We start from the raw sequence: 18,360 nt of genomic DNA, 5'->3' as shown, positions 1-18,360 counted from the left end.
AAACAAAGGCACCCAGTTTATACAAACTGGACTTTTTTGAAATAACAAAGATTACATTAAAGGGTTTCAATTTAAATCAGCTTTTCCAAAGCACATAACTCATTCACCTGACAAACTATTAAAGAAAAAAAAAAAAACCTAATTAACTTTACTTATTTAATAAAAGAAGTTAATTTGAAGGCAGAACTACTCCCACTGATCTAAGTCTCCAGCGCTGGATGGTTGGACAAAAACTAAACATATTCCCATTTTGCAACAAGCATCATCTGGGGATCATGGGTAATTCTGGATAATCCTGGAGGATGTCCCTGTTCTTAACCCCGTGTTCATCAGCAATGTCTGTAATTTGTAAAGCAAAAAATTCCAGGTCACATTAGCTTCTTTATTTTGGCAACCACAGTATTTAAGGGTGGCTTTGGTTAGTCCACTGCATTTTCTTTCTTTCCATTTGAGAATCATCATTTTTCATTCTGTGAATAGTTGCCCAGACGGTTTAGTTGTGCACTATTTCGGCAAATTGCATTTTGTTTCCTACCAAATGCGCTGCGTCAGAGCACGTGCTGTCACGTACTTTCCCTTTATTGTTTACATTGAAGAAATCGCCTGAACAAGACTGAAGGGTCATCTTTTATCTTAAGAAGTCGACTCTCTGAGATTGAAAACAACAGTGTACATGTGTGTAGCGTCTCATACAGCATCTGAAGATGAATATTTCTTGGCACTTTTCATTTATTGTCTTCTTTTTAAACTCAGGGAAGGAGAAGGGGAGGGAAAGGTTACAGGGAGGGGTCCGGCTTTATCGCTGAAACACCGAAACAAGGATGGGTGCGTCACCAAGCTGGAGGGGATTCCATGGGTGGAAGTTGGATGACAACAATGTGTTTGCAGCAGGCTTGCAGCATCAGAAGAAATAGGAAGGGTGGGAAGCCTCTGTCCAGTTCAGTGCCCTTCCATTTGTTGCAGAAGAAACTAGCAGAAGTGAATAACGGAGCCTTCTATATCCTGGGTGATTATGTCAGTACATTTTAGTATATTACAGACTGTGTGACATGACATGAGGTCACCAGTTAATACTAAGAGTACTGACAGGAAGAATAGAAGAATAGGCTGGAAACACAACAGAGGATCTGACTGTGGCTTTAAAGATAGAAAACCAGACTGAACTACAAACTCCACTAATAACTCAACTAATAACAGACGGGAGACTTTGAGGACAAGGAAGGCACTGACTGGATATGAGACACAGGGAACAAGACTATGGCTGATGAGGACTGATTAACTAACAAGACCCAGGCTCACGAGGAAAAAAAGGAGGGAAATGGACAAAGGCAGGAGTTAAAACGGCCAGTACGCAATACGGAAGAGATTTTCAAAATAAAACAGGAACTAACTAAAAACGCTGACGCAAAGAGAGAACACGTAGCGTTATGAACCAATGCAAATACCACAGAGTGTGAAGACAAAGTCCAGAACTCAGTCCATAGCAAATTTAAAAATCTAAAACTGAAAGTCCAGACCACCCTCCTTTTTTGTGACTCTAATGATCCTGGAAAATTGTTTGTCCACAAATTCACTCTTTGGCTGACATTGTGACACCATGTATCATGATCATTTCACATATCTCCATGAAATCAGTGAGTTCCGTTCCTTTCACAAGTCTGCTGTAAAGATGTCTTTTAGGCACAGCAATATATCACTGCTGTCTCTGTCCCATTAACTGACTTCTGAGAGCCTGCTAGGAAGGCACTGAGCCAGGACACCGTTTGATAAGGGCAAGTTCTCATTAACATTTCAGAAATGAGCACTGAAAACATAAAATGGGTTATTCCTCAAAATCAGCGCCAATACAAGCGCTCCAGTTTCTGTGCTTAATAGTTAGCCTTGCATATGATATTCAGGCCTAATACGAGCTATTGGATGCTAAAAGAAATGGACATACTAAAGACACACTGAAGACCTACTGTACAATCCCTGCAGCACTCAACCTCTGAGTAGCCAGTCTGGAAAACAGGGCCTCTTGACACACTTCTCTATCTCTTTCGCATGTCTTCATAGGTAGATAGCTATATTCTAAAGTTAGCTTGGTATAGTTAGCTTACTCTACCAAGTATAAAGAAGATTATTGCAACAACAAAAAAATGTCCACTTCATTTTTATTACTTTGGAATTTTAATATGTGCTTTGCTTTTCCCAGACAGGATATGACATCAGACCAGGTAGATGCATAAAACTGCTGTTCCACTTTAATAGCACCTTCCCACTGTGAAAATATTAGCAATTTGACAACTTATCTACGTGACGAGATGCCCCGGTCTCCCCTACTTGTTCCCCCTAGCCTTGTGGAGACCATGACGGTACAAGTACCATGTTTTTTCCTTCAGTTTTCTGCTACATGAAGTGATCTTGACAGGAGTTACCCTTCTTTGTCAATATCTCCTTTGAGACTTCCCAGACCAGTGCAAGTGCCCCAGCACTAACTGTATCAAGCACGTTAGCTCTGATAAACAGTGTCTCTCTGTCCTCTACAGTTACATCAACTCCCTCGTCAGTCATTTTCTTTCTAAAGTCTGTTGTTGCATTATTGATGAGTCATTTTCCACTTCTAAATTAAGGGGCATTCCTCATATCCTCCCATAGCTGTGGAGGGTGTGACTAAGATCAACAACAAGTGAACAAAAATAGAAATTGATAGAAATCAAAATGCTGGCTACATCAAGTGCACAAGATACAGTTTGTTCAAATCTTTTGTGCGTATTAGGTGTATAAGAACAGCAGAGCAGAATGGCCTTCCTTCCTGAAGCATGAGTTTGACAACGGTAGTCACTCAAAATTCACCTGCAATGTTTTACGAGTTACATCTGACAGTGATCACATGACCTCCTTGGGGAAGGTTCTTGTAGCACCTCATGCAATTGATGTTCAAGCTTCTCGAAACGCATTGGACAAAAACATGCATATGTTCACCTTCACGTTATGTCAGCTAGTGAAATTTGATGTCTTGGCGACTCCATCTTTCATTTATCATCAGTGGGTGTAAGAGGTTACAAACCCTGGGAAAACAGTGTTGCCCCCCACCACAGGAGCCCCCCTCTGCTCCAACGGTGTAATTCTGTAAGGAAATCATGAATAGCAGGTGACAGGGAGAGACCCTATTGAGTCGCATCGTAACTTAACTCCATTCCTTCCACTATAACACCTTGACAAGGAGAATCCCCTCAAATAATGGGTTGTGTAGGGACACCATTGCTGCGGGCTGCATCCCTGTAATTGCCCAGCACTTCCTGATGTAGGAGATGACATGGGAATGGGTGAGTCTCAAAAGACACATACACACCTTATGGTTTCAACTCTCTTGAGACAGACATACATACTTTTCACATGATGATATGTAGTCATGTCTTTCACATAACTTTATGTTTTGTTTATCTCTGTAAACCCTTTCATCTTCACAGATTATTTAAGAATGAACTAGATTTTATTGTTGTTTTTCTTTTTCTTCATCCATAAAAAGAGCATTGTAGGAAATTTCAATTAATTGTGACTGTTGTTGTACAACAAAAGAACATACAGATATCCACTCCAAACACACAACCATATACATTTATGTGTTTGCACAAGTAGACTCGACTCAACACACACACACACACACACACCCACACACAGAGGCAACCAGCCTCTTGGCAGATGGTGTACTATGAGGTCGATGGGGCTGTAAAACAAGCCTGTTCTCTTTGTCCACCTACGCTGCACTTTACACATTGTGTCTATCAGATGGCGGCTCTTTATCAAGGTGTGGTCGACACACAAATCTCGGCTCAACAAGAGTATAGGTGCACTGCTTTTAATACCTGGGAGCTGGTCTCACAGTGGTCTCTCGTGTATTCACACTCCTAGATGGTGTATTTATTTTCAAACGTGTGGTGGTGTGTGTGTGGGACTGACTATTCTTGATATAGTCAAATATTCAAAAATGTGACAGCAAGCCGGGTGTGATGGCGCCTAGAGTTTGTGTTTCTTTAATCTGAATCATGAAGAATTCACAGGATTTCTGTTGTGTTTACTGAGTTTTACTTTGGTCTTGCTGAATTTGATTTGAGGTATATGAGACAAGAACAGTAGTAAAGGGACTATATTAGTTTTCCAGTGGCCAGAAGTACAATTTTAGATTACTAGAAAAGGTACAAAGTGAACTGAAGGGTTCATTATTGTCTTTCAATATAAAATGGCAAAATAAATGAATCTTCAGTTAAACTGTACTGTGTAAAGAGCTCACGTCACCCTTGGTAACGCGACTGTATAGGTAATGATACGGTTGCGTAGACACTGGGTCAATGAGGCACCCATCAACTGTCAATTATCAGGCTCTTGGGAAGAGGGAGGCGATTATGCATAATTGCCAACCGTGTCAGGACCTGGGTGTGTCCTCAGACAGAAGATGATTAGTGGATTTACGATTGGAGCAGACAAACGCTATGTTGCTCAACTGCATACCTGCCATTGCATCGGGCATTGAAAAATATGATTGATGCTCATAAGAATGATGATTCTGATAAACAGACAAGTTAACTAATTAAACCTCATGAATCATCACTTTTCTTAGAACTATTTAGGTTTGAGTCGACAAGGGTGAATTGTTTACAGTGACACCTTTGTTAAAGCTTGCTGAAAAGACCTATTGTATCTGGACATAGTACCCCGGAAAACTTGCAAATCCATTTTGATTGACAGTTGACTCTCAGGTTACCATAGGCTTCTCACAACAGAAGAGGATTACAGGCAATTAATATTGAATGACTCTAAACTCAGAGGTGCATACATTTGAGTTTGTCCTGCAGCTGCACTTGCAAAATTCAGGCAACTGTTGCTATGGGTCCCGTTACCGTAGTAACCGTTGATTGTTTACAGTGGTCGAGTGGCTTCGCTGATTCCGAGTGTGACGGACTGTGGTTGGTTCAAGTGTGGATTTCAGTTGGAGGGTTTGCTGGTTTGCTGGCTGTCTGGACTAGGCTGAGTGCACATGGCGGAAGAAGAATAGACTGAGTATTGTTTCATGGAGACTGACTATCCATGTGTGATGCTAGAGTAGCAGGTAAAGACCCTTTGCTTCTTCAAAGTAGTGTTTGCCTCTCACAGTAATAAACCACATTTATTTTTTTCTCTTTTCTTTCTGTCTTCTCTGCTAAATGTTTGCTTCTTTCTACTGAAGAAAGGGTCAAAAGGTCTCGACAGCTAAACTGTGCGATCATCTTGTTGGAGGTGTCTTGATCCAATACTAAGGTTGGCGTTTTACACTGATGTGGTTGAAGGGAATATGGTTTTTAAAATATCGTGAAACAGGCACACAAATGTTGGTATTAGTGACAGATAAAAGATCAAGTGGTCAGCGGAAACGTTAGGAAGCATCTCCTGAATACTGATGATGACCTGGCCGAGCGTTGTCACAAAGTAGCAGTAAATATGTGTCCAACAGTCCAGAGTGAGCCTGTTCAATGATGCGTACCCTTCTTCTTCAGTGCCTGTGCTCCAGCGTGAGGTCATGTCATCTGAGTGCTTGGTGGAGTCCTGCAGGGAGGGTCAGGAAGACTGCAGCAGACTAGAAAAACAAGAGGATGAAGAAGAGGACAACCAGCCTGCAGAGAGCCAAAGGTGGGAGGAGCCTGAAGGAGAAGGGTCACCAAACCATAGTGGCACGAAGGAAGCGACATCAGATGGTGGACTGGAGCAGGTGCAGGTGGAGAAGGAGATAAAGGCTCACGTGGAGAGGAAGAAGTTTGGCCGCATGAGCGTCAACCTGCAGAGGCGGGATAAACAGTCAGGTGTGTGATTGGGGTAAAACCCATCAAATTTGTAGTGTAGCACAAACACACATTTGCATCCTGTAAGGTATAAACACTTTTTTCCACTGAGCATCATCACTGATCTTTTGCATCTGCTGATGTGTATATGATGCAGCATCCATTTAACTGAATATCTAAATGAATTTGTGCATCCTTGATGTCTGTGTGTTTGCTTCAGGCAGGTGTCTAGTGGAGCGATATCTCTCGCGGACTTTCCCCAGGGGCTTGGCAGCTTGCTCCTACCCAGTCCGCCGGATAGAGCGGCAGGTTGACGCCCCCCGGGGGTCTGGGCCTTTCTTCTACTTCGGAGGAACAAACGGGGTTGACGTGTACGTAAAACAAACTTGAAAGGTTGGAGTGGAGAAACTTTCTCCTCAGTCCGATGCTGTTGTTTTATTTTGGGCCAGTTTCTTGTCTTACAGCCCTGGATTGTTGTGTGGTTATTCTCTTTAGAGTGAGCAGCTACTGTGAGAACAGAGGATGGAAGAGGATTTATAACAAGCACAGGGAGGATTTCAAACTCAAGTGGTGTGAGACCAAATCTACAGCTACTTACTACAACTTCAGAGAAGGTGATGGCAGTCTCTCACTACAATATACACTAACTCACAACTCCGTATAGAGCACATGTTTGATTCTGTTCTATCTTGCCATAGGTAAAGAGCTTTATTGTCTTCCATTCAGAGAGTAAAATATGACACATGCTGCCCTCAGGTGAACAGTTGGTGTACCAGATCCCCAACAACAAGGTGCTCACCACTAAGATCGGCCTCCTCAGCAGCCTGCGGGAGTACGAGCGAGTCAGCAGCAAAGTCAACCACGGCCAAGGACGAAGGTGAAGTCACCTGCCATTGTCTGGATGTTATTCTTAAGATTAAAACAGGCCAACAGAACACATCTGTTTCCCACATAGATGTTACATTTGTGTCACAAATCTCCTAGCAACCATTGTGGGACCATCATGGAGGTTCAATAGAGGCCTGGCTCAGCAAATACAGACTGAAAGACAAATCATCCTGGGATATTATTTATTTAACACAGCCAAATTGCATCATCAGAAGTCAGTTTGGTACCGAGCATTATGTGTCAGTTACCACTCATGTACCTTACACAAGTCATCCAGACACAGATTTATCAGGGTCCATTTAGACACGTAAAGAGTAAGTCAGGCCAGATCCTTCTGAATTCAAATTATTGGAAAGCACTCTGATTTTAAATGCCAGCCATAATGTGATGAACGGATGCAAGCAAGTTTTCAGTATCTGAAAATTAATTTTCCTGTACGATGAAGGTCAGTTGCTTAGAACGTACTAATAAGTTCTTCAAAACAGAGAATCCAAAGTTTCCTCCTTCAAGGCCCACCTTCTCATACAGTTCTTGTAACTAGCCAGGGCCAATTAAAAGAAATGAATAAAGGAGGGAATAATGGAGTAATTGAAAAAAAAATTATTATGTTGGCTAATTTATTTTGTAGTAATCTAATAATATGAAATTTGTTAATGAAAATATCTCAACGAAATCCAAAAACACCATGAATAACTTTTCAACAACCAGCTTCTTTACAGGCATACGAGTGTGCTAATGCTACTAGTTAGCTTGCAAAACTGAGTATCTTTGATTACAGATGGATTTTTTTATAGTATTGGTTTTTAATATTTTTTATAAATCTTTTATGGTTTCAATATGGACTTCCCATCATTTGCCCACTCACGCAGTGGTTGAGACACACTGACGTACAGCACGTCGTGGGTGTTAATGACTCTGAATACGCTTGAGTTGTGGTGACTAAGAAACCATAGTAACCATTGTTTATAAATAACCGTCGCAAAAGTTTTGTCATTTTTAGGCCGTTAGTTGTCCCGCCAACAGCAAACTTAAGGCGTTTAATTGGAAGATTATGTCTGGAAATTCAATTTTCAAAATGGAAAACTTACATTATTCAATCCATCCCTTTAAACATAATGCAGCCGCCCTTAAACAGGAAGAGCAAGCCTGATAATCACTGTACGAGGCTGAACTTATGAAGCAATAGTGCTGAGCCTTTATTTATATTAGAACATGCTGCACTATAGCTTTAAACGCATTGGTAACAATTGCAGTTGGACAACAACAAAACATTTTTTCTTTTGCTTTGAAAAATTAAGAAGCACTTTTAAGTATCTGAAACAAATTTGTCAGTTTTGATGTTCAATAGCTTGTCTGAGACGTTCCTAAATTCAGTCTCAAACCTTGTGTTGCCTTTACAGAAGGCTGAACATGGACGAGTTCATACCGACAACATTCCGAATGGATGTGAGGGAAGAGCGGGAGGCTTTCTTCAGCCAGTGCGAGGGTAAACGTCTCACCGCTGTTCACCTCTAACAACCTTGTATCCTGATGCAGCATCAACACAACACTGGTTAGACTGGATTTGTGTTTAGGGAGCACTGGCTCCAGTTTAAAATTAAATAAATCAAACTTGACCTGTCATGCACACATCAGTGAAACTGGATATTTTGTGCAGGGCACTGTTAAGACAACAGTTGCCCTGGTGATTGTTTAATCAAGAGGTTGAGAACATTGGAAAATAATGCACTTCACCTCCCATAAGGCCCTGATAAAATCACCAGGGGAACATGCTGTTGCCATAGAGATGAGTCAGCAGAGGGCAGGGCAGAGGCACAAACAAGAAGACATGCTCAACAGGATCTAGATGTGTTGCAACACAATTCAAACGTTTAAAGTGCAAACATTTTCCGTTCTGTTTCTGTATTCCTGCCAGTCGTGTGCTTGGTGTCTTTGTGCTGCAGCAAAATTCTTTACATTCAAAGTCACTGGGCCTGTTTTTGCCAGGTGAGAACAACAACTCTGATCATATGTGGATCTGTAAGCCGACAGGTCTTAACCAGGGCAGAGGAATCTTCTTGCTGAAGAGCCAGGAAGATGTAGCTGCCTTGAGACTGAAGTTGAAGGACATGGAAGACAGCCAGGTCCACAGGAGGAAGCCTCATTTACGACCTCAGGCCCACATTGTCCAACAGTGGGTAAACATATACAGCTACAACATCCTTAAAGGTGCAATTAATAACTTTGACAACCAGCATCCAATCTTGTAATACTGTTTTCTGCCTCAAGAGGTGGTAGTGAGTCTCTGCAGCGTGATGAGGAGTATGAGGAGGAGCAGCTCTGCTCTCAGCTCCCTCACCAGCTGCATCGCGCCACAGACTCAGTGACCTTCGCTGAGGGCAAGAACCTAAATAAACTGTAGGGTTCAATGAATTTTTATTAAAAATAGTGTTTTTTCTTAATATTTCGATATTAGGGGACATTTACTACTAAATTACCTTTTTTTTTTTTACAAACTTACAGTTACTTGAAACTGCATAAACATAACTATTTTTGTAGCTGAGATTTTAATTTTAATTTTAATTTTTTTGAATTTCTGTGATACTGACAGTGAAGAATGAAAGTGAGACCATGCTCCCGGGCTGTTGTTGTTAACGGTGGATACCTCGTTCTTCTTTTAACATGTTAAATGACTGCTGACTGACATGGATGTAGTTGTCTCTTGTAAAATAACACCTTTCCCCCAGTTATATTCAGAGGCCGCTGCTACTTAAAGGGAAGAAGTTTGACGTGCGCTCTTATCTTTTAATCGCCTGCACTGCACCGTACATGGTCTTCTTTCGCCATGGATACGTGCGATTGACCTGTGACCTCTATGACCCAAGCTCCAACAACCTCTCCGCCCACCTGACCAATCAGGTCCCGTCACTGAAATGATCTGCACAGAAACATGAATAACTCTCTGTATACTACCTATATCCTTCTTTGTAATCCATGCACACATTATTTTGTTGTAATTCTAGTTGAGGATTTCCATGTTTAACACAAATGCCAACATGTTGATAATGATCCTGGATACAGTTTGCTAACATAGATTATTGATACTACAACGACTGCAGCCACATCGGCCTCCTGTTGTTGTCAGAGGTTGACTAAACAGAGACATTAGCTGCTTCATGTGTCTCTGGTCCCCCTGCTGTCCATCTCTAGTACATGCAGAAGAAGAACCCCCTGTACAGCCAGCTGAAGGAGGACACAGTGTGGTCCATGGAGAGCTTCAACGCCTACGTCAACAACAGGTTTCAGGTTGCCAGGGGCCTGCCCAGGGACTGGGTGCTGGGTGCCTTTGCAGTGAGTGCTGCTGCTGTGTTGTTGCTCTCAGGGACCAATTAGTTGTGTAATGAAGGCTGCAGAGCTCACACCTAATTGAGATGAAGGTTTAGGTTTGAATGATCTCATTTCTGTCTGAGGATACATCATCCTATTATTCAAAAAAAAAAATCACATATGCTTCGGAGATCCTAAAATATATTTTTATTTTTTCTTCTTCCTTATGTTGTGTGCTGCTTTCAGCTCCTTCATACTTTTATTCATTTTTTTGTTGTTGTTTGCTGTGGAAATGACTGGAGGATTTAAATCCTTGATATCCTCATATAATCCAAGAATCTCAGCTGTTTTGTATTCCTATAATTATTGCCATGGTACAGTAGAGATGAAAAGTAGTCAGCTTTTTCCTCTTTGAGATTATTTCAGTTCAATCTTTGAGTTGTTTTTTTTTTCTTCCGAATGGCTTTAGTGACATTTTTTAGTTCACACTTGGCAGGAAATGCTGTTTCTGGTGACACGGAGGTTGCACCTGAAATTAACACCTATGCAGTACTTAGAAACCAGCTTGATGCGCCTTTTTGGTTTCATCAGAAATACTGGTCCAGTGGAAGAGTCTTTCGGTTTACACATGGACATGCACCCTCACAGACATTGTGTACATGTCATTCTAATTTCTAACATCCACCCCAATTGACTGATTGTTTTTGTCTGTTTTTTTTTCCCCCACTGCATCAGAAGCGCATGCAGCGCATCATGACACAGTGTTTCTTGGCAGTTAAATCCAAGTTTGACTGCAGGCTTGGATTCTTTGACTTGATCGGCTGCGACTTCATGGTTGATGAGGACTTCAAGGTGGGTGAGGCCTCGGTGAACGTGCGTACGACTGGGTGTGTGTTTATGCTCTAAACATGTCCTCGTGTGCTCCTCAAAGGTGTGGCTTCTGGAGATGAACTGTAATCCAGCTCTTCATGTCAACTGTGAGGTGCTGAAGGAGGTGATTCCCAGCACTGTTGTGGAGACGCTGGGTGAGAAGCTGTAAAATGTCACTGAAAGGTTTAGCGCCAACACAAAAATGTCTTTGCTTGGCACTGTCCTCTTTATTGAGCCATGAATGACCAAGGACAATAGATAGTGTTAAGAAAAAAAATCCCACCTGTTCTGACTGGTCCGAAAGCAATTCTCCACCCAAAAAGTGTGATTTGTCTACCAATGACTCACTCTAAGGTGTCTTGAACTTAGAGAGACATTTTCGTCTCTGTATGCCTTCTCGGTGATACCGGAATTCTAAAAAATGCCAACTTTGCCGAATTTTAAGCTTGAGGTGAACGGAGACTGACAACTAATGACTGAGAAACACGTTTGATAATTACTCAAACACTTCCTCTTGCATATCCAGTGTGTCCAATACACCACACTCACTTTGATCTCACCTAAAAACAGACAAAATGGAACACTTCCAATTCCATTTGAGCATGACCAGCTTTGGCTATGACATTAAATTGAACAGAATCATGAATGATATATAGTCCCCTATCATTGAGAGGAAGCCTCTCTTTGTTCTATCTTCTGTGGATTTTCCATTTGCTTCAGTTTGCCTGATTTTTGAAAATATCTTCAGATTTGTGCAAAGGCAAGCTCAAACAACGCGTCCCCTGAGAGAAAGTAAATATTTCAGTTGAATGCATAAATGGTTAAATGGCTTAACACGCTGGTGTGTGACCACCAAACGTATTTTCGTCTTCTCGTTCACTCTTTAGATTTAACACTGGAAATCTTCAACAAACGTCGTCTCAGACAGCGTATCTTTCCCCTGGCCAGTCAGAGGGAGTTTGTGTTGCTCTACAGTGGATTTTCTGCTCCTGATTCTGCACTGGCCTGCAGCAGAAGCAAAACAGACACTTCTCTCACACAGAAAATGACCGAAAAGAACCAGAAGATTCAACAGCGAGGGTGTAAGTCAGGGGCGAAGGGCAAAACTATGTTCACGGGATCGCTTGACAATTCGGTGTATGTAAATGGTGAAGAGAGGCCTGGCCTCTGTCTCACCACCTCCACATCACCGCTCCATCCGAGCTCCGTACAATCACCTTCAGGTTTAGCTACCACCAACAGTCGACAAACCTGTGAGCAGAAGAAGCCCCGCCCTCGGGTGGAGCTCGGGTTGAGCAAATGTACTTTGCATCGTCTCACCGCTGACGGGTTACCCGCCTCTCCAGATATGGCAAAACCACACCCACCTCACGGTGTATCTCCTGAGTGTGATCAACAAGGAGGGCAGGAAAATGGCGCTCAGGATTGTGGGAAGATCCAAAGATCTTAGTTCTGAAATGCTGCTTTTTTGTTGTATATGATAATTCAAATTCAGTTTTAATGACATGGACATTTTACTGTTGTGAAAAAAAGTTCCATCATATCAATGCCAGACTTAATTCTTAAATGGGAAATAAAAAAAATACATTCATCAGTCAGCTTGCACCAGTTTGTAATGTAGCAGAGACAAAAAAAAAAGAAAAGAAATGCAACCGTGATTATACACAAGTCCTCCCAGTGTCTCACAGTAATTCTACCCAGCAAGATCAACACAAGGCCCCATCCTGTTGTTGTGGCCTGTTGTTTTGACTGCAGCCACTTGGTTTCCCAACTCGTAAATATCTCACTTGACAATCCATAGCTGGTTTCTGTGCATGTAAACACAAGCAGGTCTAGTGTTTCTCAACACTTTCATCCTCTCACAGCACCAGATTGCCTTGCTAGAATGACGTGGTGTAATATCTGAGGGAACGTGTAAAACGTAGACAACAATCAGCTGCTCTCCAGTTTGAGATCAGAGTGTACAATCTGAGGCAACAGACAGGAAGGAACAGCTATGCTGTGTCTCACCACTTTTATCTTCAATTCCTCTTCAGCAGCTTTAACACCTTTCATCCTTGGGGCTTTATGGAAATATACAACAAGCTGGTAAAAGGGGGAACTAGAGCTTAGAGGCAGCACCCTCCCCCTCGTGGGTGCACAATATCCTCTTTTAGACCCAACCAGTTTTTATGTTTTGTCTTTGGTTTGAGTGTGACACACGTACACACACACACACACAGTGGGGATGATTGCCCGTGCAGATGGTGCTCACAGAGGGGACTAGAGCCTGAAGCTGAGACAAGGTGGACTTGTCCATCATGGGATGTTGCAGCGTGACCCAGAGGCATACTGGAGTGGACGAGGTCGGCCCTGATGAGATTGAGCTGCTGGAACTCTCCGGAGAAAATTTAGGGTAAGACACACATTTGAAGCTGGGTCAAAAATTTGAAGTTTATTAGTAGTGGAATTTACTCAATGTGGAATTAAGAACTTCAGGAATACTTGAATTGCCTCGGTTACAGTATTTGTCTTTGATGTGCCTTCCATCACAGACTTAGAAACATTTTAGTTTGAATGTGGTTGGAGGAAGCAGTGTGCATGTAGAAAGAGCACATAGAGCTTCTCTTTCAACCTTTGTGGTTTTCATGGCATTCAATCTGTCACGTCTCAGCTGTAAAACACAAGCGGAGCTGCATAACCTTTGAAAAATATTCAGCAATTCAGTTTTTCTTAGGTTGTACAAACCATAAATCAATAGCATAAAAGACAGATTGGTGAAGTTGTTAAACCATCATGAAAACACCTGCAGATCATATTCACCTGTCTGCACCCAGCAGAACAACATGGCAGGAGAACTAATTGTCTTCTATTTACTCAACATGAATTTGGGAGCTCGGTGATGCTGCACTGATGTGATTAGGAGATTACTAGAAGACAATGGCTGAGAGTGGGTGGGACAAATCCCTGCTCGTTCTGAGGACAGACTGAGGGATTAGCAGAAGCTAATCAGTTAACAGTAGCGACAAGTCCTTATGTTTGGCTGATTAATGATTAATACTTATCAGGAAGGACATCCTTGTGTTCCATAACACAAACACAAGTGCATCATAAAGTTACACTTGACTGTGTGTGTGGCACCATATGATCGGTTTACGTAAATAAAACAATGTTGTAAGTACAGGAAGTGGTACAATATGTAGGCTGGGTCATTAGTTTAAGGTGCCATTAATTAAAGTTAACAAGGGAAAGTAAGATCACTAAACATTATCACTGACTTTTTCCATTATATTTAGTTGGTCACTTTTTCACTGCGCACAATGGGAACCTGCTTGAGATGATTATGGTATTGTGCCATATCTGTTATGGATGAAGCAATAAATGTGGTGCTAATGTGGGCAACAGGTGGATCTTTGTCTGGTCCAACAGTAATCTGATTATGTCTGGCTGCTGCTGGGCTGCAGGGGGCTTGGGACAAGTCGTCATCACTGCAGAGGCCACAGTGAGCAAGACCCACATGTGCAAGTCCCAAGTTATGGTAGTGAAACTCAAGAAGTCATACAAAGTCTGTTGCTTCAGACCCCCGATTTTCTTTTACATTAACATCATGTCTTATCTATCAAATGTACCCATTTAAAATCTCTAAAAGCTGAAGCAAAGTTTAGCTTGAAGTTGGATGTTGTGTAGTCAGTCCTCTTCTCACTACGATCACGTAAACCCTGAATCCAAATGAAAGTATTTGTAATTGTTGGCCCCCTGCCTGCCTGAAGCATCCGAGAGTTTGCCAACAGTTATTATTGGAGAGAAGCTAAAGTATACACATTCTGTACTTCATGAGAAAAACAGCGTGTAAAAAGACAGGTAAAAGTGGTAGTACTGACTCAGCAAGCCAAAGTCTTATAACTTCAGATCGTATGAATTAAATCCCTCGAACTCAAAAATGGAAGAAAAATAATCTACTTAAAATAATGAAGATTTCCTTCACTCCAATGTACAAATTCATTTTCAGCAATAATGCATTATGATCGGAAAATAGACCACAGTGCTGGGCTCATGAAGCCATAAAAAGAGGGTTTAGATGCAAATGATATGAAAGGGCCATGAACTGAATCTTATAGTAGAAGTATCTAGAATAGTAGATACACACAGAGCTTGTCCTCTAGCATCTATTTTAGTCTAAACCGGTGCTGGTGTTGCAAAGACATGCAATAATCCAAAATACAAGAAAGTATTCCTGCTCTAATACTTAGGAGTTACAAACCTGATATGAACATGTAAGGAGGTGAACATACAAATTTTCTTGTTAAAATGTTAAGTGAAATGTGGTCAGAGAATTAAATTCTATTATTCAGCTCTACGTTTTTTTGTACTTTGTTACTTACCCACTCATCTGCTGTTAACGTGTGTGTGTGTGTGTGTGTGTGTGTGTGTGTGTGTGTGTGTGTGTGTGTGTGTATGTGTTTCCAGGGTGTGGAGTCTGGGTGAAATGCGGCTTCAGCTGTCAGTGAGAAACAGCAGAGATGAGCAGCTCCCACCACCACCGCCACCGCCGCCACGTTACCCTTCAGTACGCCACCTGGAACAGGAGGTAACAATAAGTCTTCCGTGCGTGCGTGCGTGCGTGCGTGCATGCGTATGTGTTTAGCTGAAACTTCAATGAGACACCTTTTAAAGTGAGAACTCACTTACTCACTTTGTGCATGCACTCTTTAGCATAAACGTGCTCCAAGCTCACCGGAGCAGCTGATGTTACTCCGCAGAAGTGATCTCTTTTCACACATTGAAGAAATTGACTGCAAAAGTGAACTCTTCTTCATCTGTTACTGGTTCATTCAATCTGTACAGGAAGTGCAGAGAGGAAACACTGGTCTTACTTTTTTCCCATCGAACTGACAAACTTTTAAAAGTGAAGAGACTATTTATGAATAACACAACATCATCCTCAATTTACTGCTCTAAGATGAACATGAACGTGGTTCACACTCTTCAGGTTGTGCAACGCTTTTTCCTAGAAACAATGATTAGAAGCTGGTGACAGTGAAAAACACTGTCTGCTGAGGCGGGGGGGGGGGGGGTTATGAGATTGCACTTACAATTAGAATCGGTTCAATCATCAAATCAATCAAGCAAGTGAATGTTATTTTCTCCTAGAAGTGATCGATAAGTTTGTGCCTACAGGTGGTGCTGTGGGGCAGGAGCAGAGAGGAGCTGCACCACAGGATTTACTCCCAACAATCCATCAGAGGCTGGGAGGGTCCACCTGCCCACATGTATGGCGAGATCATCCACTCATCCCTAGTATCTCTCTGCAGCCGTTACACCCAGGTAACAAGGCGCCTGAGAGCCACCTCGTCACTGGACACAAAACACACATCTTAAAAATGATCTACAGGATTCATTTTTCATTGTTTGCAAGTTATAATCCAACAATTGTTCTATACATCCCACCAACCTTTGAAATTAGTGTCCAGTCTACAGTTTGTCACTCAAAAAGACATGTTTACCCTCATCATTTGAGTTTCATCTCACCCTCACAGGAAACCCGTGAACATTTCCTGGTGTTATTCTCCTTCCACCTGCTGCTCCTCTCCCTCGACCACACACGACAGGACTTCATTTATGAGGTTTTTGCTTTTGATTCACACTTTTAAAGTCTGAGAATATAACTCTGTTAAGGCTGAACAGACTTGTTTAGGGCGACATCACCATTCAACTTCAGTATCTGTACAACGTCCACGTGGACATGACCAACAAACATAGAGGTGTGAGTTGTGGGGAATGTCTGCTTGTCTTTCTTAACTTCCATCTTCCTTTACCTGACAGGGAGTGCTTCCCCTCTCTGGACTGTCCTTCCAGCCGGTCTCTCTGGATCCCGATACATCCCATCCACCTCACATGTTTGAGATAAGCAGTGAGTCATTGGAAAAGTTCAACTCGTGGCAACACAGTGTGAAGAAGTGACAATGATGCATGCTGTCTCTTCAATTTTCCAGGCCCAATGGTGGACTCTAAGGTCTTCATTTGTCCCACTGGTGCAGAATTACAGAAATGGCTGCAGCACATAGAAGACAGGAGATACAAGTCAAAGAATCAGTCCCTAAGCCCCTCCCACTGCGCTCTCTCCTACCTGGTAAGGTCAAGTTACAAACCGACATGACAGAGCGGTCCGGTTAATAAGCTGGTCACATGATTTTCCTGCAGTTACCCTGCGACGAGCCCTGGAAACGAGAAGAACTGAAGAAATACTTGATGCAAGCTCCAATACGGCAGTGGGAGGGCTCACCCATCCAGCACATGGGACAGCCAGGACATTTATCTGTCGTCCACATCATCAACACACAGAGACAGGTGACAAATAGACACTGGTCATGATACACATGTTCCCATATAAGAGGACATGGAAACAATATTCAGAGAGCAGCATCTAGTCATAATCGAACAAGTCATACGAGGAAATCATATTTACTTTTGGATTTTTTAAAAAAGCATTTCCCCTTAAACTCCTCCACACTTACAGGATTAGTCAGATGCACCACCACTTCCTTGCCACCATGGTATCCTATTTTTATTCAAATTATATCTCGAAGGGACAGTTTGGTTTTATGAATCTTAGCCATATTAGCGACTTGCCATTGATGATGTCGACTGGTTAATTTCTTTCTCAGAACAATCCATGTGATAATGAATGTGAGGTCCATAGAGTCACGCTCCTGTTTGTACAAGCCGACTGAGGTAGAAAGTAGCGAATAGGGCTAAGATTGTGAAATTCTCTCCCTTAAACTTCTCTGACATAATGAACATAAACGTAAGAATGTGTTTTAACCCAACATGTGTTATTTTAATGTTGGTTGTTTTTAAATTTATTTAATATTATAACCAAAGTTTTAATCCAGATTATCTAAATGACTGACAAGAGCTAAACGGACGACTGAGTTTGTTTATAACACAAGTGATCACATATTTTCGCTTCGATCTACGATGACCTGGATGAATGAGAACCTACACAGACACATATTTTCTCGTTATTCTTGTCCCAACAAATGTTACCGATTGTTAGGAATGATGATGGAAAGTAAGACCTAGTCAACCTTTATAAACCGAATTGTGCTGCTGGCAAATTTACGCAAAAATACAATTTGTGCCATTGACGACATGTCATTTTTTTTACAAGGTAACAGTGACGTTGAATTTGCTCCTGTAGGGACTCCAGGAGAGACTGATGGTTCTCTTCCCTCAAGACGTCCTGCTGCTATCGGTTGACAACAAGCAGCTGAATTTAAGATATGAGGTAGCGAAAGTGCAAGTAATCCCTCGTTATTCTTCTGACACATGACAGCCTGCACATGAACATGTGAAAGATCCCCTGTGTCACTTCTAACAGGGCAGGCTGCCCCGACAAAGCGTCAGAGCCATCGAGAGATCAGCCTTGCCTGGGCGACTTGAGTTCGAGCTGATAGGTATTCTTTATCTACAAAAGAGAGCATTATAAAATAAGATGAATATTACTTCATATAACTGGTGT

The 18,360-nt window shown here is 42.0% G+C and overlaps 1 protein-coding gene across 1 annotated transcript in view; it reads left to right on the top strand.

The window, feature by feature from the left end:
- ttll10 (tubulin tyrosine ligase-like family, member 10) overlaps positions 1–18,360 on the top strand; it is a 38,562-nt gene that overhangs the window by 19,186 nt on the left and 1,016 nt on the right. Inside the window, exons 2-22 of the mRNA XM_086212500.1 lie at positions 5,514–5,816; positions 6,016–6,166; positions 6,291–6,409; positions 6,552–6,672; positions 8,084–8,169; positions 8,670–8,856; positions 9,410–9,581; positions 9,873–10,013; positions 10,725–10,841; positions 10,921–11,014; positions 11,747–12,308; positions 12,896–12,947; positions 13,145–13,254; positions 15,306–15,426; positions 16,017–16,163; positions 16,376–16,462; positions 16,662–16,749; positions 16,832–16,968; positions 17,040–17,186; positions 18,040–18,126; positions 18,220–18,295. Of these exons, the coding sequence (XP_086068626.1) occupies positions 5,514–5,816; positions 6,016–6,166; positions 6,291–6,409; positions 6,552–6,672; positions 8,084–8,169; positions 8,670–8,856; positions 9,410–9,581; positions 9,873–10,013; positions 10,725–10,841; positions 10,921–11,014; positions 11,747–12,308; positions 12,896–12,947; positions 13,145–13,254; positions 15,306–15,426; positions 16,017–16,163; positions 16,376–16,462; positions 16,662–16,749; positions 16,832–16,968; positions 17,040–17,186; positions 18,040–18,126; positions 18,220–18,295 (3,105 nt within the window). The remainder of the gene's footprint in view (positions 1–5,513; positions 5,817–6,015; positions 6,167–6,290; positions 6,410–6,551; positions 6,673–8,083; positions 8,170–8,669; positions 8,857–9,409; positions 9,582–9,872; positions 10,014–10,724; positions 10,842–10,920; positions 11,015–11,746; positions 12,309–12,895; positions 12,948–13,144; positions 13,255–15,305; positions 15,427–16,016; positions 16,164–16,375; positions 16,463–16,661; positions 16,750–16,831; positions 16,969–17,039; positions 17,187–18,039; positions 18,127–18,219; positions 18,296–18,360) is intronic.

The sequence above is a fragment of the Aulostomus chinensis genome, chromosome 9 (genome assembly GCF_037954235.1).
Source record: "Aulostomus chinensis isolate RoL2024-O1b breed Wild chromosome 9, RoL_Achi_v1.0, whole genome shotgun sequence".
Lineage (NCBI taxonomy): Eukaryota > Metazoa > Chordata > Actinopteri > Syngnathiformes > Aulostomidae > Aulostomus > Aulostomus chinensis.
This window is presented reverse-complemented; position numbering and strand designations above follow the sequence as displayed.